The following is a 26,217-nucleotide window of genomic DNA, read 5'->3' on the forward strand; positions in this document are numbered from 1 at the left end:
GGAAATAAGGACAGGACAAGGGAAATGTCTTTTACTTCATGCTTCCAGCTCTGGCTCCAGGAGCATGGAGTTTATTATATATGTTTCAAGACTCATTTCACACAAAAGAACCTCCCCCCCGAAACTTTGCAGATGCGCAGAAGTTAAAACACAAAACATTGGCTTCAGAATAGACCAAGGCCAAGGCTGAATTTTGACTAGGTTCTTATCAGAAAGCCAAGTTGGGGAGTATCTTGGCCTTGGCTATAACAGGCAGCAGCATTCCTTACTGTGTTAAAAGTGTTAACCCTTTAAATTCAGGTTTGATAGGAACATAAAGCTTTTCAATAAGGTCACAATACATTTCAACAAGAAATCACAAGGACCACAAAAGGGGTCAAAAGAGGAGTCTCAGATGTTCATCTGTTTAAGACTCTGTTTCTCTTATTGGCCTCCCACAGGCAAGTCACTTGGCCTCTTTTATCTAGCCCTTTTTCTTCTGTCTAGAGTTGTTACTAGGACAGAAAGTAAAGACTTTATAAAAAAAGACAACATAACATTAATTCGGTAAGCTATCTATGAAAGAGTCTTCCTACAGCTTTGAAAATCTATCTGTGATGGCTTGGGCTCAAGGGTATATTTCTTTCAGACCAGGGAACAGTCCATGGTTCTTGTTGTCCCAATGATTCTGTTCCATTTGGTACTTAGTTTGCATCATCATATCCATCTATTCTTCTTCTAGTCTTTTCCCAGGTTCCCTGAGGTACCTTGTCCAGCAACATTTGGATTTACTTCATGCACTGCAAGAAAGGGTCCTGAAATGGCCACGACAAGGAGTCCTGGGGGATTTATTCCTTAAACTGACAAATGATGAGGTAAATTTATTTTTTTGACCCTTATCATGATTGAATTAGATTATTCGAATTACTATCTTTTACTGGTGTATTTCACTTAGGCAACAGAGAATTTGAATCTTAGAATCATGACATCACACTGGTAGGACCCCTAGAAATCATCTAGTCCAACCATCTCATTTTACAGATGGGGAAGTAGAGTCATAAAGAAATGAAGTGACTACTATAAAGTTTTTCAATTAGTTGGTAATGGAGTCGGGATGAGGACTCAGGACTCCTGACTGCTAATCTAGCATTTCTATTTAAACACTCTACCATTATTTAATGTGCATTTTAAATTTTGTATCTCAGACATCTTTAAAAATTGATTGGATAGCCATCCTGCTTGATTACTTCTGCTTTCCTTCTGAGAAATAAGCAGCAAGATAAAATGACTTAAAAAAAACTGATTACATCTTAGAATCAATACTATATATGGGTTCTAAGGAGAAGAGTGGTAAGGGATAGGCAGTGGGGGTTAAGGGACTTGCCCAAAGTCACACAGCTGGGAAGTACCTGAGTCCAGATTTGAATCCAGGATCTCTCATCACACTGAGCCACATAGCTGCCCTCAAAATGACTTCTTAATGTGCTTTTGATAGTCTATAGTTAAGCTACAAATAGCATAGTAAGCTTGACTTCAATTACTCACAAAATTCAATATGTATTATTAAAGGGGTGGTTCAAGAATATCTAGAAAATGAAGCAGTGATCATAGAGAGCCAACTTAGCTTCATCAAAAACCATGCATGCCAGATTAACCTTTTTTCTCCTGTGCTAGGTATATTTTACTTACATTTAGGAAAATTGTCCATAAAATGTCTTAGACAACTTTTGTAGATGAAATGAAGAAACAAACTAGATAATCATATAGTTATGTGAATTCAGAACTTATTGAATGGGCAGACCTAAACAGTAGTCATTAATGGTTTGAAGTTAGTGTGAAAGGCAGTCTCTTTTGAGTACATTAGGGATCTGAGATTGATATTCTATTATTTATCATTTTATCAACAACTTAGAAAAAAGGCATAGGTATCATTTCTAATCACATTTATAAATGATACAAAGCTATAAGGGATAGCTAAGATCTTGGATGACGATTAGTATTCAAAAATATCTTGACAGGCTACAACACTAAGGCTATGAAAAAATTTAAAGGGAATAAATGCTAAATTTTATGCTTGGGCTAAAAAAAGTTTTTACACAAGATAGGAGAAATGTGTATAGATAGCAGCATTAAGAATTTTAAGACTCTAGAAGCTTTAATGGTCTACAAAAGTGATGTCACACTCAAACACAAAACCGTTGACTTAAAAAATGGTATATAAATATTATATGTTTTATTTAGTTTTAATTTATTTTGCTGAGTATTTTCTGATTATATTTTTATCTGGTTTGGGCTATACACTTGAGAAAGTTGTGGGTTACTGTTTCATACCTCTGGTCTACAAGCTTAATATCAGTCAACAGTGTGACATATTTTTTAAAAAGTTAATGTCTATCTCAAATTACATTAAGAGAGACAGAGAGTCTGGTACTAAAAAAGTGATAGTCCCACTATACTTTTTCTTGGACATACAACATCTGGATTACTTATGAGCATTGCATTTTAGGGAGGATAATGACAAACTGGAGAAGAGGGCAACCAGGATATGAATGACCTTGAGACAATACTATATGAAGATTGGTTAAAGGAACTGGAGATACTTAATCTGGTGAAGAGAAGACTTAGGAAAGGAGACCATGAAAACTTTCTTCAAGTATTTGAAGAATCATTCTGGGGAAGAAAGATTAGGTTTGTCCTGGTTGTACCTAAAGATTTTGTTCTAGTTGACTCCAGAGATTAAAACTAACAATAACATTGAAGGTACAAAGAAACAAATTTAGATTTGCTGTAAGAAAATATTGCCTAACAATAAAGTGGTATAAAAAGTAAAATAGGCTGCCTTGGAGGAAATGACTTTCCCATCATTGGTGGTCTTCAAGTAAAGTTTAGATGACCTCTTCTCAGACATGTTTTATAGTGAATCCTTGTTTAAGTACAAATTGGAATAAGTGGTCTTTAAGTTACTTTGACTTCCAAACATCTGCATATACTGAACATTAAAATTATAAGATTTTATATAATTTATATATTTTTTTTCTATTAATTATAGATGATATTATGGGAGGAAATATTTCTCACTTATCTTCTGACAAATCATTAGACTGGGAAGAGTTTTCAAAATGAAATATTCCTTTCATTATGTTGATAATTTTGGCAACTTTAATTAGCTCAGAAATTATTTTTTTCTCTTGGTTTATTTTTTTAACCTTAATTTAGTGTTATTGTGTTTTGTTTACCATTGCTAAGCATGGACAATGGAATAAATTGGATTTCAGGTCAGAGGATCTGGGTTAAAATCACAATTTTGCTACTTACTATTTATCTATCCTTAGTAATGTTTATTCTGGGTCTCATGAGGTTTTCTCATCTGTAAAAAGATAGGATTAGAATGGATGATCTCCAAGGTCCCTTTTAACTATAAATCTATGATTAAAGGGAATATTATAGAATTTTAAGATAAATTTCAAGAAAAATTAAATAGAACCCAGCTAATTTGCAAGAAAAATTTACAAGAAAAAGTTGGACAATCTGAAAAATGTTCTGTTACTGAATTGTTTCAGTCACGTCTGATTCCTTATGACCCCAGTTGGGGTTTTCTTGGCAAAGATAAGAGTAAACCACTAGTGGTTTGCCATTTGCTTCTCTAGCTCATTTACAGATAAGGAAACTGAGGCAAATAGGGTTAAGTGATTTGCCCAGGATCACACAGTTAGTAAAATATTTGAGGCCAGATTTGAACTCAGGAAGATAAGTCTTCCTGACTCCAAGTCCGGCACCCTCTCCACTGAACTGACCAAAATGTTCTGACTTCCTTTGTAATAAGTGTTACTATAAAAATACATGGTATAATTATTAATGTTTCCCAATTCTGATGCATTTTTATGTTTATTTTTAAGAATAATTTCTTGGACTACTATGTTGCTTACCTGAGGGACTTGCCTGAATGCATTTCTCTGGTCCATGTTGTAGTCTTGAAAGAGGTGAGCTAACTACCTTTATGAAAATGATATTATTGACCCAGCATCATAGCAAAAATGGCAAAACATGGCAAAAACTCTGAGTTATTTTGGGAATGGGTATGTGCTGAGCCATTTATCATTTCTTATAGAGATCTTGTTGTGGCCAGTGCCATTTTCAAGACTACTGGAGAATACCATGTCCAGGTTTAAAGGCACTCATTCAGAGACCAAACCTTGCTCTTATTGGCATCATACACTAGTCAATGGAGCTGTCCACAGTCAAACTAACCATCCCTGACTCTTCTTAATGCAACTTGTGGAACTGTGGTCTTTCAAGCTCTCTAATTTCTGTAGAAGGATATTCTGTTATTCTTGAATCTGAAGAGCTCACCAGAATAATGTGACTCTTTTGGGTAACAATAGTTGCAAATTGGGGGTACCATTGTTTCACTGAAACTGCCCTGCTAATAACAGGTACTCAACAAACATTACATTGGGTCAAATATAGGCTACTCACCTGCCTCCCATCCCTTCTAATCTGAATTGTGGTCAATAGCAGTAAGATGGCTTATTGGATAGAGAGTTGGACTTGGAGTTAGGAAGACCTAAGTTCAGATCCTGTGTATAAAATGGGAATAATAATAGCCCTGATTTCACAAGGGGAGTGTGAGGATTAAATGAGATAATATATGCAAAACACTTTCCCAACCTTCAAATATCATATCAATGTTAGTGATGACATACTGGTTTCCTTACAAAGGGATAGCATTTTAGTGGTGTGGTCTTTATTTGGTGGTAGACTGTAGTTGGACCAATATGGTTTCATAAGTTATCAAAGGCAATGAATTCATTCCTAAGTGGCAAAATTCCTGGTGATGAAGTTCTCTATACTTAGCTATGCTGGTCCTCAACAGACTCAGGCTGCCGGGAACCAAAAGAGAAGCCTTTTCTAGCTTGTAGAGTTTCTATACTGCTGATATACAGTGAGCCTGGTGCCTCCTCCATGTCGCAGTGAGGCATTAGTGTTGGACCAATGGGGTATATTCTTTACTACCTCCAGCTTATAGACTCATAGGATTTCAAATGGGGAAGAACCATGGCAACCTTCAACTCCCATAGATTATAAGTGAGGAAACAGAGTCCCACAGAGGTTAAGTAAAGTTAAATGTCCAAACTTTCATAGGTGGTAAGTTAATGAGGGCACAAAGAAAAAAAATGCAATAGAACTCTGCAGCAGTGATGTTATATCAACTAGAGATGTGAACAGAAGGTGAGAGATGGACCACAAGGAGATGGACTCAATTCACAAAGTAAAGAAGGACAATTTCCTGGCCATTAAACAGAGTTTCTGCCAGTGTTAGGCCATTGTTTACTTTTTGGGAGTAGACTGACCCCGGGATCATATGAACAAATTCATTCATGGAAACTAGAAAAGATTATTTAGAACATATCTAATGGTCTTTACAGAATCAATTCAAACCTGTAGTTACTTTACTGAGTCTCCCTTATCTCTCATGTTTGATCAGTTGCCAAATCTTATTGATTCTGTGTCCAAAACATTTCTTGAATCTTTTTATATTTTCTCTATTTACCCTGACAATGTCCTAGTTCAGCACCTTGTCACCTTTAGCCTGCCTTCTAATTAATTTCCCCATTTCCAATTTCCTCCATCTAATTCATTTTCCACATAGCTCTCAGTTTAACAATCTCAATACACAGGTCTAACTATGTCAGTCCTCTTCTCAAGATTCTGTATCAGCTCCTTATTGCCTTTGGGCTATAGTACGAACTCCTCAGCCTGACACTGAAAGTTCTCTCCAATATGGATCCCACTCAGGCCTAGAATGTACACCTTTCTTATACCTGACTTAAAATTCTTAGCTTGTTTTTAGGCTCAGACCAGGTATGGTTTTCTATAAGAACTCTTTCCTGATCCTCCCAGGTGTTAATGCTTTCTTCCTCTTCAGGTTCTGTTGTTCAATCATTTTTCAGCCATGTCTCATTCTTCATGACCCCTTTTGGGGTTTTCTTGGAAAAGATAATGTAGTAGTTTGCCATTTCCTTCTCTGGTTCATTTTACAGATGCGGAAACTGAGGCAAACAAGATTAAGTGACTTGCTCAAGGTCCCATAGCTAGTAAGTGTTTGAGGCCAGATTTGAACTCAGCAAGATTAGTTTTCCTGACCCCACACTCAGCACTCTATCCACTGTGCCACTTAGCTGCCTAATAACCTCCTCAGATATTATTTTGTATTTAATTATTTGTGTATGTATTATTTCATCCCAATAGAATATAAGCTCTTTGAAGGTGAGTACTATTGCTTGTTTGTCTCAGTATTCCTAGAGTCAGCCACAGTGCCTTTCTGGGTACTTGATCAATGTTTGGGAATGCCTACTACCACCTACTCTACTAGGCTGTAACAGGAAGTATATCATGCCATCTTACTTGGCAAATAGTAAGCACTGAAATGCTTTTAAATTCATTGTCATTGATTCTTAGGGAACTCCTGCCTTGATTAATCCTGCCTGGATTGATGTAGAACTATAATATAGAAGGGGGAAAATGCTATTTTGATATAATTACCCAACTAGTTCTTCCAAGCTACATCATGTCTTTGGGCCTCAGTTTCCTTATCTATAAAATGAGGAGTATGAACAAGATGAGCTTGCGGGTATCTTCCAGAATTAATATTCCCTGTGGGACTCTGTTTTGCTACTTCCTAAAGGCCTTATGGTTGTCTCATTAATAACAATATGAAGCCTTTGAAGGCAACTGAGTAGTAACTCCACTTTCCCTTGAATTCAGGCTGAAGAAGAGATTAAATCTGACCTGTATACGCTGTTTTTTCACATAGTCCAGAGGATCCCAGAATACCTTATTCATCTGCAGGTAGGTGTAGCTGAACAAGCTTTATGACTTTAAACTTCCCATACCTCAAAGCATTTTACAAATTTAAGGGTATTGCCATTATCAATAAAGTGACCGGGGCTTGGAATTTAATATTGTTCCCCACTGGCCCTCTTCATGTAGAGTAAAGCTGGATTCATCCAGATACTTTCTTGGCTCACATAGGTCAAGTTAGCAGCCAAGGAAGCAAGCTTGAAGTAAATAACATAGCATAAATTTTTTCCATGCCAGAAAAACAGGATTTCATATTCACTGAGGCTCACTAAGGCCTTCTCCTTCTATCTCCATGATGCTTGCAAGCCTCCCTCCTCCTTTTTTCCTTCCCTGATATCCTTTGATATCCTACCTTGACTGTTGTTAGTATATTGCATGAAATCACTGATATAAACCGTATAAGATTGTTTACTGCTGGGGATAGGGTGGGAGGAGGCATGAAGGAAAATGTCCAAAAACAGTTGTCAAAAATTGCTTCTATATGCAACTGAAAAAGATAATTACAAAAAGAGAAAAAAAAAACATCACTGGTATCCATTGCAATCTTGTAACTTCCTACTTTTAGGAAGCACATTCCTCTATCACATTGGCAAGGGCCTTTTTACTGAGCTTCCAAATCAGGTACCTTAGTTGGCTATTTGGTTATTTTGACTTAATCCCCTTTGGGTATGGCATTTCTATTGATATTTGGCAACTCCTTTTTACTGGTCTCTGTAGTCCTGTCTTCCTCTATATTTCTTGAGTTAAAATACTTGAGGGAGGGGGGAGAAGGGAGGAAATCCTGAAACTGTAAATTCCTAAAAGACAACACTGAAATGATCCAAATTATTTCTTAAAATAGCCAGGTCTCAATTTGTCAGAATAATGAATTCCAAGAATTCCAAGAAGTGGTGGCTGGTATTCAAATGTGCACTATTCAAAGTTATAATTGTGTAAAATATGATAATTGGTTCCAGGCCAATGACAATACACAATTCAAGTATGAATAATGCACCCATTTTCCTGGATTAATTATTTGCTCCAATTAGGACCTAGCTGAAGACATCTTTGGGCTGAAGTCAGCTACCTTTCTCCTCTCCAGACTCCTACCACATGCAAAGTCATTCAACCTAGGGTTCCAACTTTTTTGCTGACGTGGATCCCTTTGATACTCTGGTGAAGGCTATTAACAATCTTTTAAAATGTATAAGATTACAAGGGAAACAAATTATATTGAGATACAGTTTATCAAAATTAGAAAAAAATTATCAATGCTAGATTAAGAAATTTGTTTACCTTGGCTACAATCATATATATCATTTCAATCTGTCTTGCTACCCTTTTTTTTCTCCCTTCTACCCTTTACTCCCCCCAAATTTAAATCTCTACTTCTAAGCAAATATCTCATTATACTTCAAGAATTTTAAATTCAGTTCAAATAGACTGCTCCTCTTTCCTCCTTCACTGTCAGAGGGTTATATGTAAAATTGGCCTTAAAAATTAATTTGGAAATCTTTTTCTTAAGAGCTCCCAATACAGAAAATAACCTCTGTACTATATAAATGAGCTCAATGGTCCTGGGTCCCCACTACCCTGTCGCCATCACTTTGGATTCCAGAGTTCTTTAGCTATAGTTCCATGTCCTTAAAAACATCTGTGAAATCTGCTTTCTAATTATTCTAACCACCTCCTTTTTTGGGTATGCTTCCAAGGGTGACTACCAAGCATTTTAGCCCTGATATTGCCAGTATTTTGATCACAGATTAGGTGTGAAGGAACTGGTTTACTAGGATAGTCTATTGCATATTATAAGAGACAGCCCAGGACCCAGAATCTTAAAGGCTTAGGAATATCAATATTCTATAGAAAATGACTGTCCATGCTTCTAGTTAAAGTTCTACTGCTACATTTAAGGTTGGGGGTGGGAAAATATGGCCCACATATCAAATCTGGCCTTCTGCTTTTTTTTTTCCTTTTTTTTTTGTATAATCCCTGAGCTAGAAATGGTTTTTATGTTTTCAAACAATAGTTTTTACAAATCTAAAAAAACATTCTTAGTTTTCTGGTCAGATAAAAACAGGTAGAAGATAAGATTTGGCCTCTTGAAGGTGGTAGTTTGAAACCTTTCCTTTAGGGAAATAATCACTATGAATCAGGGACCCATCATTCTCATCACCAATGCCAGCTGATACCCAACCACCACTGATGGGCAGGGAAACCCAATAGTTTAACATAAGAAACAGGTGGGATTTTATCAGTGGAAGTGACATTAAAGAAAACATTACTATCTGCTTCCTTGGCTTAAGGGCCATGAGATCTTTCTATCCTCTTTGTAGCTAAAATTGCTTTTATGAATTTTCTCCCCCATTAGAACGGGAGCTCCTTAAGAGCCCAGATAGGTACCACTTTTCTACCTGTATCTCCAGCACTTTGTACATAGTAAGCACTTAAATGCTTCTTTATTGACATTAATTTATTTATATTCTCCATTATAGTTGTTCCAGCTCTGACCTAGTAGTTGAGGAAGGATCTTTCCTCTCCAGGCTAGTTGATTTGAACTTTGTAATTTAGCGTAGAATAATTTAAAAATATTCAGATCAGTGATGCCCATAAGCTTCTATGGTCTCTTTAGTGAATCCAATGTTTTTCTCCATAGCATCAAGTCTATATGTAGACAATACGAAGTGAAAGTATCCACAAAGCTGTCCTTGTTTGAAAATTACTATTAACAAAAAAAGGAAAATGCTATCTTTTATAAGGTACCTGAAATTCTGATTTCTTCTGTGGGATCAGGCACTATCTCTAGAAATGCCCTGTTCATGTAAGCTCCTTGAGAGCAGAGATTATTTCATTTTTTTTGTCTTCATATTTGCAGTATCTAACATAAAATCTGGCCCACAATAGGCTCTTTTTTTAAACGTTTACCTTTTGTCTTAGGAGCCATACTAAATATTGCTTTAAAGGTAGAAGCATGGTAAAGGAGAGGCAATTGGGGTTAAGTGACTTGCCCAGGGTCACACTTCAAGGAAGATTCTCAAATCAAATTTGAATCCAGGACCTCCTGTCTCCAGGCCTGGTTTCAATCCACTGAACCATCTAAGTGCTCTCATAATAGGCTTTTACTAAATGCTTATTGATCTGATTTTCCATCTCATATCTATCAGGTTGGTGAAACTGATAAAAATGGAAAATGAAAAATATTGAGGGGTGAGCTGCAGGAAAACAGGAACATTGATGCATTGTTGGTGGAACTGTTACTCCAGCCATTCTGGAAAACGTTTTGGAACTATTTTCTCAAAATTACTAAACCATCTATATTCTATATCCCAAAGAGATCAAACACAGAAGACAATGACCCATTCCTACAAATTATGTAGCAGCTCTTTTTGGTTTGGGTTTTTTTTTTTTACACAAAGAAGTAGAAATACCCATTGATTGGGGAGTGTTTGAACAAGTAATGTTTATATGAATATTACGGAATTCCATTGTGCCAAAGAAATGAGACATAATAAGAAATACCAGATGGGATGGTTTCAGAGTAATCTAGGAAGACTTGTATGAACTGTTGCAGAGTGAAGTGAGCAGAACAATTTATATAATAACTTTAATATTGTAAAAATGTACAACTTTGAAGGACTTAATAACTCTAATAAATTCAATGACTAACCATGATTCTAGAGTATTCATAAAAATGCTACTCCCTTCCTAAAAGAAAGATGATGGACTCAATATACAGAATGAGACATATTTCTGGACATGGCCAATATGGAAATGTGTTTTGCTTGACTATGTATATTTCTGTAACATGGGTTGGTTTTCCTTCCTTCTTCCCTTCCTTCCTTCATTCCTCCCTCCCTCCCTTCCTTCCTTCCTTTCTTCTTCCCTCCCTCTTCCTTCTCTCCCTTCCTTCCTTTCATTTTTTTGATAATGATAGGAGTTTTTTTTTGCTTGTTCATCAAAAACATTTTAAATAAAAACAAAATAAATGCTTAGTGATTGATTGAAAAGGGACATATTACCTATGAGGTAGCTTGATAGCTTGACAGCTATTGAAATTTTCCATGTTTAAAGACATTAAACTCATTTCTAACTCTAACAAGAATGCCAATAGATACTCCTGTGTTGCCTTAGTGTGGAGGCAGAATCTGACTAACTTAAATCCTCACCAGGAAAGGTATATGCAATTCTTTATTGTTTCTGGTTATTCTGATACATCATTTATGAAATGACAGATTGAAGTAATGTGCTGGACATTGAAGGAGCAATAAATTGTTTGAATTTTCTGACTTATCCTTCTCTTTATTTTCCCAGAATGTTTTAAAGTTTACTGAGCAGGAACACCCTGATTACTATCTTCTTTTGGTGTGTGTCCAGCGCCTCAGAGTTTTTATCTCTCACTACACTCTGTTGTTCCAATGCAATGAAGATCTACTCATTCAGAAACGGAAAAAACTCAAGAAGTAAGGTTCTGATAGCCCAGCCTGGAGGGAGGGTCAAAGGGGCATGACTTAAGGAAGGACAAAAGACATCTCGGAGTTATGATTTTGCCTCTGTCCAGATGAAACACTGGGATAGAGAGAAAGATACAGAACAAGATGATAGAAAAATAATAGAATATAGGAAGATGCCTACTGGAAGAACTGAAGAAACTCAGATCAGAATCTCCCAACTACTTCTACTGCTTCCAACCTAATTGGGTACTGTCTTGTACACACGAACCGACCTTTCCTAAGTCACTAAGGAGAAGTCATCCTTTTGAATCTTTTTAATCCTTTAGTCTTCAGTCTAGAGACATTATAAGACTTCCTAGTACCCTCACTGGATTGTGTCCTCCAAAAGTTCATCCTTTTGACTTCCTTATTTTTGCCTGTGATATTATCATTTATCTAGACTCACATTTTCAAAACCTCAGTTTTATTTATCTTTGAGTCTTTTAGGTTATCATATATATTTGATTAGTTGCCAAATCTCAATTATTCCATTGCAAAATCTCTGGAATCCATTCTCTCTTTTCTGTTCTCCCATGTAACTATGTTAGTATAGGTCTTCATTACTACTCAACTGGACTATTGTAATAACCTGATAAAAATATTTTCCACCTCCAATTCTCCTCCTCTGATCTGTACTCCAAATCTTGTGCATTTTCCTTATGTACAAATCAAGTCAAGACATCTTAGGTTGGCCATCTTTCAAAACCCTTTATAACATGACTCTACCCTAACTTTTCAGTCTCATCTCAAACTATTCTACTCAATGGACCCTCTGTTCCAGGTGAATTAGGATGCTTGTGACCACCTGTCCATGTCCTGTCCCCAAGTCTTGGTTAACACTATTCCCAACACATAAAGTGCTCTTCCTTCTATTTTTGCTTCTTGAACTCTACCCCACTCTTCAAGACCTAGCTCAAACATTACTCTTCCTCCAGAATGTCCTCCATGATTTCCCATAGTTAAAAATGATCTTTGCTTTCTCAGACCTCACTTAGAACTTTCTTTGTAATTTTCTTATACACATAAATTCCATTTTGAATTATAGTTGTTTTTTGTCATACCCTTACACTAAATCATAAACTCTATTTGAGCAGGAGCTACGTCCCATTTATTTTTGTATCTCTCTCAGAAATTGGCACAGTGCTCCACAAATGGTAGGTGCTTAATATGCACTTTAAATGCAATCTTACTTTTATTAATATATATATATATTTTACATCATTTCCAAGTACCTCCTGGGGACAGCTAGATGGCACTGTAAATAGAGCACCAGTCTTGAAATCCGGAAGATCTGAGTTCCAACCAGCCTCAGAAACTTAATAATTGTGAGGCTCTGGATATATCACTTAGCTTCTGTTTACTTTCGTTTCCTCATCTGTAAAATGGCAATAATAATAGCACCTACCTTGTAAGATTGTTGGGAGGGTTAAATGAATCAATCACTGTAAAGTACTCAGCACAGTGTCTTGTAAGTAAGTGCTATATAAGTGTTAGCTATTATTATTACTATTATTAATAATAATTAACTAAGATTTTTAAAAAGAAAAAAGAAATTCAGCAAAATTAACCAATACCATCTATTATGTCAGACAAAGTCTGTAACTCTTCATTCATAGTTCTCCACCTCCACAACGCAGGGATGGACATGCATTTTCTCAACCCTTCTCTGGAATCAAGTTTGGTCATTATAGTTTTACAGGATTCAGTTCTTTCCCCCTTTCCATTTATATCATAATTATCGTCCATATTGTTTTCCTAGTCCATCTCTGATCAATCAGTTCATATTAGACTCCCCGTGCTTCTCTGTATTGTTCCTGTTTGTCATTTCTTATGGCATAGTAATTAACAGTCCATATATCACACTTTGTTTAGCCAACAGATGATCAGTAGGTGCTTAATAAATGTTTGTTGAATTGAATTTATGGAACTCTGGCTTTTCACCTACTTCATAATCATGCTTATCTTTCCCCAAAGCATCATTAACACCTGCCAAAGGGTGAGAGGATCCATTTCCCTGGTTATTGTTACCTGAATGCTCCTCTTTTATGTGCCTCCCTTTCTCTGAGAAACATCTCTGTTCTGGGGAAATCCTGAATGATACTGATCTTCTATGTATACCCTGAGGATTGTTCATGGAACTGTCTCTCTGTTTGGTTAGGTCATCCATGGTGAAGCTGTATAAAGGACTGGCCTCTCAATCTGCAAATACTGGGCAGGACGCTTCCCCAGCCCCTGGTCCTGAGGCTGTGCGGGACAGCGGTGGGATCCACTCTGAAGAGATGCTACAGCCTTATCCTGCTGCCACTAGCCCTGGCTCGGCTGTCACGTAAGCTGCTGTGACTGGGGAAAGGTTCATCCCCTTATGTCCCTAGCAGTCAGCTTTGAAGGTTCCCTGGCCAGGGCCAAGCATCTTATTGTAGTGTACCTATATCTTCTTCCCCTGTTTGGGACCTTTATGCTTCTACCTGCTGATGTAGTGATTTCCTCTTTGTACCAGAGATCATAGGGGATATGGGGTAAGGAGGTAAAGAAGCATTCTTGAGGTTCATTGGAAGTGTTGTGGGGAGCTTCTCTTCATCCAACTTGATCAAGGCTGGTCTAACCCTGATTGCTCCTTTCGTCTTAACTATATCCCATTTAATCTGCCAGCCCTTTGTGTTTGGGCCTGGGGAGAAGAGGAAAAGATAAGACATATATAGGAAGGGCAGGTAGAAAGAGGAGCCACAGAGAGCCACTTAGAAGTATGAGATTTAGGCATCTCAAAGAAAAACCAGAGCAAACCTTCCCTTCCCCCAAGATTTGGGAAGGGAAAGAGATTTTTAGATTCCAGTGGAAGGTTCTGTTGAGAATCAGTCATTCTGTGTGTGAAGCCTGACAGCAACCAGAAAGACTGTTAAATTTGTCTAAGCCCTATCTCCTAAGGTCCCTGCCTTAGTCTTTCAAGATTTCTTAAGGGCATACTATATGCTAGGCATTGTGCAAAGAACTGTGGATACAAAAAGAAGGAAAATACAGTTCCTGCCCTCGTGGAGTTTACTCTTTAAATCTCACTAAGGTTTCACTTTCATTAGAAAATCTATACACAAGTGCTCAGTAATGTAATAGACTCGTCTACTCTGGTCAGTTCCTAGTATTGCCCTAAGATGTCTCTGGGCAAACAGTCCCCTCTCCAGGACAGAACAGGATTTTATTTTTTTTAGGCTCACGTTAAACTGGGATCTCATTCAGTGAACCTTGGGAGATAGGGGAACATCAAATATACTGTGGGAGAATCTGGCCCTTAACACTTTCAAACTTCCTGGCTTTCATTTTACCTCAGAAGGATAAGCATGGATTCAGTTTTGTGAGTTTTAGAATCCAAGATTCTGAAAGAGTGAGATGAACAAAAATGCAGAATTTGTCGTCTTTTCTATACCAGAATGGGTTCCTTGCTCTGTAATTTGTTTCTAGATCTATTATCTTAAGAAAAATTTAATTAAAGTTGTAGAAGAAGGTGGATTTTTCTCTTCAAACTGTATAGTATCACAGCTTTTTCAAATAGCCCCTCTGTGAGGCTTCTTTTCACAAATCCTGCCAGGTATACCTGGCCAGCATGAGCCATCTCTGTCTTTGCCACAGTCTCTTTGCCCTAGCATATAAATAAGGTCTCCCCAGGAAGCATGTGACTGCTTTCTCAGAGACTGTGCTCTCTTCAGGATGCAATTTTTACAGAAGCAGGTTCTGAAAGAGCTTCTCTTCTTAGCAAGCTGGGAAGTTAAAGGACCTTCTGGGCAGGAGATGAGTGAAAAGAGAGTTTGTCAGGCTAATGTTTCTAATTTCTCCTGCCTGATTGCCACCTTAATATCATAAGATAGCATAGGCCTCTAATCTTCTATTCTCTGTAGAGTTCTATTGAAGAATGTCAACGTAAAATAAACAAAATAATATTGGTTACCATTAAACCTTCTGGAATCTGGTATTTGGCAGAGTTCTACATTGATAGAGACACAATTATTATTAATAAATACAGAGGAACTTGGTTATATCTGTCAGATAATAATCTAACTTGAACAATCTAAAATACAGCCTAGGACCAAAATTAGAGTTAGAATGGGCTATAAAAATCATTTAATCTAACCCTCTCATTTTATAGAATTTTCTGAGGAAAATTAGACCCAAAGAACTTATGTAATGCTCAATGCCATATAGGCAGCAAAGGAGGAAGGATTGTAACCCAGATCCCCTGGTTCTAAAATTGAACATTCTTTTTATTCTACCTCATTGTCTTTATATCTTATGGACAGGATAGGCCAGGCTATTTATAAACTAGGCAAATGGTCAGTTATATAATACTAAAAATCTTCACGTGGAACTCAAGATTAATAGAAGCACCCATCTGAATATCAGATAGGTAACACATTCTAGCTTTGTTAATAATTCAAACAGCAATTGGTGTTTATATAGAACTTTAAAGTTTCAAAGCACTTTATAAACAAGATCTCACTTGGTCCTTTCAAGAACCTCATGAGGAAGACATTATAGGGCTTATAATTCCCATGTTATGGATGAGGAAACTGAGGCTTAGTGAGGTTAGATGACTTGCCTGTGATTACACAACTAAGTATTAGAGGTGGGATTTGAACCCAGGTCTCATATCGAGTCCAGCGCTCTATTCTTTGCTGGACAGGCCAAAAGCAGTTAGAATGTTTTTGTAGATTTCCATACCTCATTTCATTTTCCTTTGGATTTTTTTTTTAAAATACGAAGATACAACAGAACAAATAAAGTAAGAGAATTGGGAGTGGGGGGATGGGTCTTGGGCGTTGACAGATGACCAGGGAAGGAAGGGATCAAATCTTCTGGAGGGGAAAGTGACGGACTACATGCCTCTCACAGCCATCTCTTCCCAATGCCTCCTTACGTACGAGATGCAGAGAATGACACTTCCGACATCTGCTTTACTTTATGGACCAACACTCCCCGCTCTCCCAGGCAGGGGGAAGGGGCTCCTGGGAACACCTTAATCTGAGACATTTGGTGGTGCCGGATAGGTAGAACAATCAGGAAAACCCAATGTGGCTCTAGAATAAAACACTTCAGGCTGGGGGCTCTCCATGCACTGTGTGGCCCATGACACCCACCGGCTGTGCATTGTTGGCATACAAGGAATCCTGGGGGGAGGTCTATTTGGAAATGGTGCTGGCAGGTTCTTTCTTTAATGGTTTCTGACAGGCTATGTTGTTCTCAGACCTTGAGCAGGCTCTGGCTCGGTGAATGAGCCTGAACTAACAAATCATATGCACACTTCTTTTGTATTCTGTTTCCCCTTTAAAGACACTTGATGCCCCAAGTGAAGAAAAGTCAACAACAAACCTTGATGGAGAACATTCAACCTGGAAAGCCCTGTGACTGGGAGATGGAGGGTAGAAAACACGAGAGGCCAGAAAACCTCCTGGCCCCAACTCAGTTCTGTACCTCCGAGCAGGACCTGAAGTCTCTGGCCGCCCCGCTGCAGGCCATCCCCGAGATGGACTACGACGCCGCCCTTCCAGATCCAGTGGCGAACCTGGAACGGTCCTTGAGAGCCCCGGCGGAGCTCCTGTCCGACTCCCGCGCCTTTGTCCCTAGCTACGAGGAGTTCGAGTATGGCGGAGAGATCTTCACCCTGCCGGCTCCCTACGAAGAGGAGACTTTTCAGAGCCTGCCGCTGTTCGAAGCCTGCTCCCCAGCTTCTTCCGAGTCCAGCCTGGACATTTGCTTCCTCAGGCCAGTCAGCTTCACCATGGAACCGGAAAGGACTGAACACTCTGTGCAGCCGCTGCCCAAGAGCTCCACGTCCCCCGTGAGCAGCAGCACTTACAAGCACGAGGCTGTCCACGGCAAAACGAAGCCACTGAGTCGCTCTTTGAAGGAGTTTCCCAGGACGTCCACCTCAGAAGGCGTCACCACTAGACTCTACAGTACGAGGAGCAGCAGCGGCAGCCGCGTCCAGCTGAAACAAGAGAGAACTCCCCAGCCCCACATCACCTCTGCCACAGCTAGGAGCTCCCCAAGGAACTTCTTCCCCCCCCAGAGAACACAAAGTGAAAAACAGACCTATTTGGAAGTAAGGAGGGTAAAGTAAAACCAAACCAAAAAACATACGGCTGCTGCAGTCACGGGAGAGAGGAACTCGGTGTGTCTAGGTTTCTGGGTCTCACATTACTTACTTAGGAGTGGAGGGGCAGCCTTCCTGTCCAACTAGGCTTGGAAAACGAGGCAGTCAGACTCTGCTTTGACATGGCTTTCTATTTATTACTCAGAGGTGCATGGGGACCGTGGGCCAGATCCGGACCCACCGCCATGGTTAACCTCTAACACAGCCATTAGTCTTCTCCCCCAATACTCGTATCCTAAAAAGCTTCCACTGTATCAGGTAATAGTGACGATATCTAAAGGTTAGAAACAATACCTTGAATCTATATAGCACCTTTCGTCTGAGGCACTTAAAGAGTTTCACATATATTATCTTTGCCTGTCTATGAAATAACCATCTCATTAAAGATGTGTCTCATTGCCAGAGCAACACAAGAGAGGCTTAAAACTCGTCTTTCCTTCTTCTCCTAAGGTGGTGCATCTTCTCAGTTTTAAATTTCAAAATATTGAAATGTTCTGCATGTATCCACTCTGTTCTCTTCTACTCTTTTGATTAGCTTAGCAGATAGAAAGGAGGCAAATAGTTTCCTGTGGAAAGATTAGAAAGCTAGAGCTGAGAGAAGCTGTGTCTCAGGGATTTTTCCTCCATGAAATAACTTTGAAATACATCTTCTGTGATAGACAGGAAGTGGTGCAAAAAAAAAAAAGTGACGGGGTGGCAGATTTCTGTTCATCAGTCAAAAAAGACATTTCCAAGTTGGTGGAGCTATTTACTAGAGGTAACTAAAGGTGCACTAACTAGCCTCTAGAAATGGTAGAGGGAATTAATTACTACATTGTGTGAGAGGTTGGACTAGGTGGTTCTAAATTTACCTCCAAATCTCAGGTTCTAATCTTCCCCAGTTTGTTTGCTTTCATTTTGTCTGGAGGAAGAAAGTAATTTCTAAAGTCATGAATCATAACGAAGGGGGCAGAATAAATCAAGAAGGCGGGAGATCTGAAAATAAGTTCTCAAGGATCCCAAACCACTGTCCAAACCTTTGTATTTGCTTCAAACAGGGAGAGGCTAGGTAAAGGAGGATTCTCCTACAGTCATCCAGGGGAATAGTAATAAAAGTTTGTACTGGGCTATTGGTGGTGGGAGTAGAGAAGAAGGGAAGGATGCAAGAAATACTGAAGGGCTAGGGGGACAGTGTGGCACAGTTGAAAGGACACTTGCTCTGAAGTTAGAGGACCTGTATTCACATCCCACCTCTGATACTTACTGTGTGACCTTGAACAAGACATTTAACCTTTTTGGGCCTCGGTTTCTTCATATGTAAAATGAAAGGGTTGGTCTAGCTAGTCTCTGAGGATCTTTCTAGGTGTATGGGCTAATGGAGAGCCTATGGTAGAATCAACAAAGTTTGGTAATTGATTAAGGAGGGGAGAGGTGAGGGAGAAGGAAGAGACAAAGATGGCACCAAAGTTTCCAAAATGGAAGACTGGTGATACTAGTAATAGAAATTGTGAAGTCGGTTTAGAGGAAGTTAGGTATAGATTGACTTAGATGGCTCCTGACATCTTATACAATTAATCCTGTACTTTTGTGATTTTGATTCTATTAAGGAAAAAAAGTAAAACCCCAAACCCCACAATGGAAGCAGTCAGGAAAGAGAAACTCATGGTATGCCTAGGTGTACAGGTCTCATCCTGAGTTTATTTAATACACAGAGCATAACACCTTGGTACAATAAGACCCTAAAGATTTTAAACAGGAATTTTTGTCTATGTTCATGGAAGAGTTAATGTTCCTGGAGCCAATACATAGTGTTTCCCTCATTTGAATGGAATAAAGGCAACTTCCTGGGGCCAACTAAGATGTAATCTCAGATTACTGAGGCATAGTCAAAAGAGAACTATGGCCCAGGACCTTGTTCCTGTCGTACATAATGTTAAATGAAGTATTCAGCGTTCACAGGAAACTGCATTTGGCTCATGGTGAGAAGGACACAACCCAGAAGCGGTTTGACTTGGCACTGCACTTTGGTGGCTGTTGGGTCCTGGTTCCCAGCCCTTAACGCTCCTGCATTCCTCTTGCTTTCACCTTTTTTAGCCAAATAAGTGCAAGTAAATTGAAAATAATTTCTCTTCTGTGCCCTCCCATGCTTGTGAATGGTGTCTTGGCAGTGCAGTAGATACAGGCAGGGAGAAGACAGGGTATCTATCAAATGGGAACTTAGTGTCTCTTCCTCCTTGGTATTGGCTGGGGCAATATGGGAAATCACAGCTTCTGCTGTAAGCCCCTAGAGAGCTCAACAAAGCCCAAGAAAGCACTGATCTTTGCCTTCTGGCAGTCAGAGTAGCTATTCTCATCAGAACTTCCTGGCAGCCTTCTGATTTGGTCTGTGCTAGTATCAGAAGTACAGTGAGGGTTGTTAGGAATGCTGGGGAAAGAGATATATCAGGGAGAGCAAAGAAGCTTGAGGGGGAAGGAATTCAGACAATCACCCTTTTGTGGGTGGAAGATCAACCCTAAAACCTCCATACTTTTAAGGGTGTTAGCTCTTTCTTGAAGAGACTTCCACAAGGAAACAGCATTAGACCCATCCTATTCACCTGGAAGGTCTTCCATACAACATCTCTGGTCTCCTCTTTCTATCTTCTATTGTCACATAGGTTTCAAAGGGAGGTCTTAAACTTTCTCAAGAGTGTAAAGTATGTCAGAAAAAGCTAAAGCCCTCAAAGGTGAAGGGTCAGGAATCAGGAAGCCCATATTCTAGTTTTTATTCCACTGCTAATTTGGTATAAGGCACTGGATAATTCACTTACCTCTCTCTGTTCCTCAGTTTCCTGGAATGTAAAAATGAGGATAGCACCTACCTCACTGGGTTGTAATAAAGTCAAATGAGATAATGTATGTGAATGTGCTTTGAAAGGCCAAAGTGCTATATAAAAGCAAGGTATTATTAATAAAAATATGAATTATAGTGAAGTTTTCTGAAACTCTCAGTTACTTATTCTGAAGTAAACCAAGGAATTTTAAAAATCACCTAAATATGAAATATTTATTATAGGCCAATGTTAAGTTTGGGGATTTTTCCTCATTGGTTATTATAGCTGTTTAACTTGCAGATAGAAACCCTAAATGTTGCCAGAAAGTTATGCAAATTGACCCTAACTCTCCCTATTCTTTGCTCACTTTGCTCTTAAAGAACAATAGGACTTCATCTAATCTAAGAAACTTTATAGAATCACCAGGGTGGTTTCACTTTAAATCTCTTTGCTTCCTTTAAATAATTATGACTCAAGCAATGCCTTTTGGGAATCTCAAAAACTATTACAGTTAGTTGCCTATTGATAAAAATGCATATTAATTTTTAGGCTAATATCTGAGTTCTTTGGTGACATTTAATATTAAAATTGGAAGGGGATTTTGTAAAGGGTAGAACTCTGGCTATATTTTGGAAATTCAAATATAAAGATACTACCAAAACTCCAATTAAATATTCAAGAGAAGAAAGTAGGTTATGTGCTAATTAGAAATATGCCATATGCCAACAGCTGAACACTCCCCTTTTCACCAAAAAAACCCCCAAACCCCAAAACAACAAACAAAAACAAAATCTCTAAACCAAACCAAACCCTAGTTTCCCCATTTTACTTATTCTTTAAGTAGAAAGGTGGAGAGAAGTAAAAATATCATTCTAAATACAATCAGCTTTCCCATTTTGCAGATAGGAAAACTGATCCCTAGAAGTGAGAAGGGACAGTTTTTCAACTTTCCCAATATGATAATGGAGGTGCCTGAAATGGAATCCAGGAATTCTGATTCCTCTATACTTCTTTAAGCTCTAGGTAACTCTCCCTCTATTCCTTCTTCATTAGTCTTCTTTTATGACCCTAGACTTGTAGGACTTCAGTAATATGACAGTCTCATCCCAAAGAAGGTGTAGACAGCTTCTTAGTCCCTAGTTGAAAAGGCCTCATTTCTTTAGCTGCTCATCAGTTTGTTCAACCTCAGGATTTACCTTAGCTAAAGATTAGAGATCTACTAAGTTTGGGGTGAAAGGAAAGAAAAAGTTAGTAGCATCATGAGATTATTCCCCGTGGGAGAGTGTTCTTAAAAGATCCAACAGCATTTCTTTGTCTGTTCATTTGTTTTTCAGGAAATACATGTAGAAGATAACACCAGATTCTGTCCAAAGGAAGAAAGAGAATGCGAACAAACATCATTCAGTGATCAACACCCCAGCAGGCAAGACCAGAAAGGGGGCTTCCGTAGCTCTTTCCGCAAGCTCTTTAAAAAGAAGTGAGTAGCCCCTAGATCAGACTGCATTCTAACTCCTTCCCCTCTGGGATCATTCTAGAGGTTTTAACAACCCAACAACAACAACAACAACAATAATGACAATAATAATAATCTAGCCTCAAGAATCTGCTTCAAGCTTAGTGCCTGCTACTTTAGAACCAGGGATTGACTTCTAAGTTTTGTTTATTTCTCATTCTGGTCTTCTCCTGTGCATAAAGAAACTGGATCCACTCCTGTCACTAGCAACTTTTTGCCCATCCATTATACCCTGCAGACCCCCTTTCCCCCAGCCAAGTTGTGCCTAGTAGGGCAAGTAGTACCCATCCACTGAGAATGAGCCAGTAGCCATCTGTGAGATATCAAGGCATCTTGGAATGTTGTAATTAGGTATAAAGGGTGTCCTCAATAGAACTTTCCTTTAAAATGCCCTCTCTAGGGGGCAGCTAGGTGTCTCAGTGAATTGAGAGCCAGGCCTAGAGACAGGAGGTCCTGGGTTCAAATCTGGCCTCAGATACTTCCTGGCTGTGGGACCCTGGGAAAGCCACTTAACCCCCATTGCCTAACTGTTACTGCTCTTTTGCCTTAGAAAAAAAACACACAGTATTAATTCTAAGGCAGAAGGTAAAAGTTTAAATAAAAAAAGCCCTATCTAGGCACCCAAGCTCTTTTACTTTTTAGAATACCTGGGGAAGCTTATAGCCATAATGGACTCTATTCATGTTGTCCCTTACTCCCAAGGAATGAATTTGGCTTTGGTTAGAATTATAGGCATTCTTCCTCTAGTCTGCAGGCTCCCCAGGAGGCTGAGCCCTTCAGTCTAGGAAGAGCAGTAGAGACAGGCAAAAGAGGGCTGGGTGTTTAAAATTAGAGCTAGTTGTTCAGCATTAGTCAAGGGAGGATAGTGGAAAGTCCCTCTTTTACTCAGCCTTCTCCCTGAGGTTCCATTGATTGTCATTTCCACGTTCTTCTCTCACAGTGAAAAATCTCCTTCCATTTAATCTCTCTGGATAGACTGCAGAACTGGAGAGTCAGTCTGAACCATAATGTCTTCACCTTTTGTGGGCTGAGGGAAATTAAATGGATATGTTTTCTGCTGATTGATGGGTGAGGAATTTAGCAGGGTGTGTGGAGAGGCTGCCTTGCTGAGTCTCAAAGGATTGACCGTTGATTCAGATGTTCTTGATGGGAGAAGTTGGGAACAGGAAAAAATATAATTCTATGGTGACTTAAAAAAAAATGGGGAAGAGAGCACTGAAATCAGTGTAGGGCTCAGAATATTGGTTCTTGCCAAGATTACTGGCTGCTCAGAGCATGTAGTTAAAAGGAGAGAATGGAGAGGGAGGAAGAGATAAGTGAATTCTTTACTATGCACAGCCTCTCAATAGTTAAGTTCTAGACTGGCTCCTATTCTTCAGCTTGCCCAGCATGCACATCGGGGCTGCTGTACAGTCATTTTCTTTTCTCAACTATTGTGGTCTTCAAATGAACTTTGCTTAAGGGCAGAGGATTTGAGGATTATTCCCCTTTCCTAGATCATAGACTTAGGTCTCTCCTGGCTCAGTAACCACCTCCAGCATGCTTGGCAATGAGACAAAGCATTAGGCAATCCTTCATTCCTGTCTTGGTGTCCAGGCTGCTTCGAGCTTCAGAATTCATAAGGCCAGTATTGATCCTGCCCATTTCTTCCCATAGCTGAATTGTTCCTTGATGCTAGTATTCATGGTTTGTCCATCTCAGCTTTTAATTCCAGTATACTAACTTGCTAGAAGCAATAAAACTACCACTACCTTTCCCTGGTCCCCTCCCCAAACCCCTAGAGACATTTTAGAAATGTTCTGGATAAGCAGAAGAGGCTAGGGATATTTTCTGTGTTTTTGTAGAGAGATACAATTAGTACTGACAGGTGTAACTTAGAGGGAAGTAGATTTTAGCTAAGGTAGGGCTTATTACACAATAGGACCACCTCACAGTGGAATAGACTGTTGAAAGAACTAGTTCTCTGTAATTGGGAATGTTCAAGCAATGGCTGAATGACCATCCACCCAAGGGCACACTGGGACTAAGGCTGTGCTAGATGACTTCCAAATTATCTTCCAACTCTAAGATTCTAGGCTTCATCTAGAGTTTGAATTGAGACACCATGTAGTTGTATAAGACAAAATGACAGGTCAACTTGTTTGCCTTATAGGATTTGAAAGGTTCTCATAGCTCCTGCCCTTGAATCCTATGGCCCTTCAGGGTATCTCTTTGTTTAAAATTTGAAGCAACATTTGAAGGAAAGTGATGGCAGAGTCAAACAGCCAGCACTTATATGGTGCTTCAAAGGTTGCAAAAGTGCTTTACATTTATTATTTCATTTCATCCTTATAGAACCTTATTGGGTAGATGCTGTTATCCTCACTCAACCCAAGAGGAAAACAGGGCTGACAGAGATTAAGTTTCTTGCCCAGGGATGCACAACTAGTAAGAGTCTGAGACAATATCTAAACCCAGGAGTTTCTTTCTCCAAGATCGTCATTCTAACCATTAGGCTACCTAACTGCCTCACAAAAGCATGAAAACTGATCTGGTAGGCTTCTCAAGGGAACCTTACCAGACTTTTCCATCCTACCCCAAAGATAATATTTATAAACTATTATTGAACATATTTAAGGGGACATATAATAGTTTTAAATTGATGCTTTATCATCTGAATACAGAAGGAAAGAGTAGGCTAAGAAGATATCAGTTATATTTAACTCAGGTGATCCCACAATCCCCACTATCCAAAGTACCCTTGTGTGCATGAGACTCTGCCAAAAACTGTGACTATAGATATCGTAGTAAGATAGATATTGGTTCTAGCCATTTAGGCAGGAGTAATTCTTTAAGGTCAGGTAATAAAAACCTGCACAGATATGTGGTGGACTAGGTGGGAGGCATTCAGGCCATTTTCCTCCACCTAAGTCAGAGAATCTTGGGACTCCTTTGAACCTTCAGAGGTCATATCTTGGAATTCTTTATTCTCTTTGTCTAGTTTGAGTTACATTTTGTTAGCCTACTTCTTACCTCTGATTGATTGAGTTATCACCCACTTTAGCAAATGACTTGTGAACACTCTTACTTAGTGTTAAGTAGAGGTGCTTTGGGTTCTGGAGTTGTCACTCATTTTAGCAAGTGACTTGCCCATTCTCTTACTTCTTCAAATAAGTGACTTGTGAATTCTCTTACTTGATGGCTAACAAAGTGTTAACTCAAAATAGACAAAGAGAATAAAGAATTCCCTTTCACAATCAAGACCATCTTTCTGCCTCTAGGCAGACTATAATTAAGGTATACTATATTGGAAGCCCCTTTAAATCCATCTAATACTTGATCTCAGAGTACCCGTGGAATTTGAGACAAAGATGCTCCTACCTCTACTAAAAAGCAACCAATTACCATGTGTTGAATGTTCTCAGCCACTACATTGAATGGAAAAGTACTCTGGGAGACTATTTGCAGAAAAAGACACAAGTTTAGGGAAGGTGTATCTCTCTCTCTCTCTTTTTCTCCTCCTCCATTCCTCCATCTATCTATCTATCTATCTATCTATCTATCTATCTATCTATCTATCTATCTATCTATCTATCTATCTATCTATCTATCTATCTCTTCCTTTAGCCCAAAGTCCTATCAGTGAGTATAAGGAGATTTTCAAGTGAACTTTAGCTGCCCATAGATTGTTATGATATAGGGAGTTGGATTGGATTAGATGGCCTCTTATGGTCCATCTAACTTGAAAATTCTGTAAATCTATGATTCCTTAGCCATATCCATGGAAACTCCAATTTGGGACTTCTTTCAACCTTTATTTCTTTCAAGTCTCTTCTCTGCTTCAAGGAATACCTCCTCTTTACTAATTGAGCTAAAAAAAAAGTCATCAGAGGGCCTCAAATTTTTTTAACCATAGTTTCTATGTTCTATCATGGTTTTATATTTCTATATATGATACATAGAACTTCATATATAACATGATAGAAAGGTGATCATTAGTAAATCCTATTTTATTTAGTTTGTGGCTATTTTAGCTCAAATAAATAAATGGTTTAGCATCAACAGTTAAATAGTTAAATAAACAAGTTAAACATTTTGTAACTGATGGTGCAGCAACTAGGGACTCCATAACTCCATTGTTCAATTCTCCATGCCCTGATGATCACTTCATTTTGTCTTGTCTCTATACTAACAATTGTTTCTACTCAAAATTCAAGTCTTCATGACTGCTTTGGATCTTCTCTCTGCTCTTAGTTCTGTACTCCCAACTTAGCCCAAGTTTTAAAAAGAGACTGTCAGAGGAGAATTTTAAAATGGGTGATAGAATGGCCACCTTGCATTCAGGTTGCTTCAGTCACTGAGGGAGTCCTGGACAGTCTATGGAATCTTCATGAGAACTCAGATGTATCTGTCTTGACTAAGTTTGTAGAATAACAGCTAGTCAGGGATCCAGGGATGTCCTAAACTTTCCCACTCTGTTTGGGATCT

The 26,217-nt window shown here is 38.8% G+C and overlaps 1 protein-coding gene across 1 annotated transcript in view; it reads left to right on the forward strand.

Annotated features, from left to right (window-relative positions):
- Positions 1-26,217, forward strand: part of ARHGEF33 (Rho guanine nucleotide exchange factor 33) — a 56,455-nt gene that overhangs the window by 25,698 nt on the left and 4,540 nt on the right. Inside the window, exons 9-15 of the mRNA XM_044660632.1 lie at positions 722-854; positions 3,876-3,959; positions 6,745-6,828; positions 11,131-11,279; positions 13,468-13,635; positions 16,623-17,403; positions 21,572-21,714. Of these exons, the coding sequence (XP_044516567.1) occupies positions 722-854; positions 3,876-3,959; positions 6,745-6,828; positions 11,131-11,279; positions 13,468-13,635; positions 16,623-17,403; positions 21,572-21,714 (1,542 nt within the window). The remainder of the gene's footprint in view (positions 1-721; positions 855-3,875; positions 3,960-6,744; positions 6,829-11,130; positions 11,280-13,467; positions 13,636-16,622; positions 17,404-21,571; positions 21,715-26,217) is intronic.

The sequence above is a fragment of the Gracilinanus agilis genome, chromosome 2, assembly GCF_016433145.1.
Source record: "Gracilinanus agilis isolate LMUSP501 chromosome 2, AgileGrace, whole genome shotgun sequence".
Classification (NCBI taxonomy): Eukaryota; Metazoa; Chordata; class Mammalia; order Didelphimorphia; family Didelphidae; genus Gracilinanus; species Gracilinanus agilis.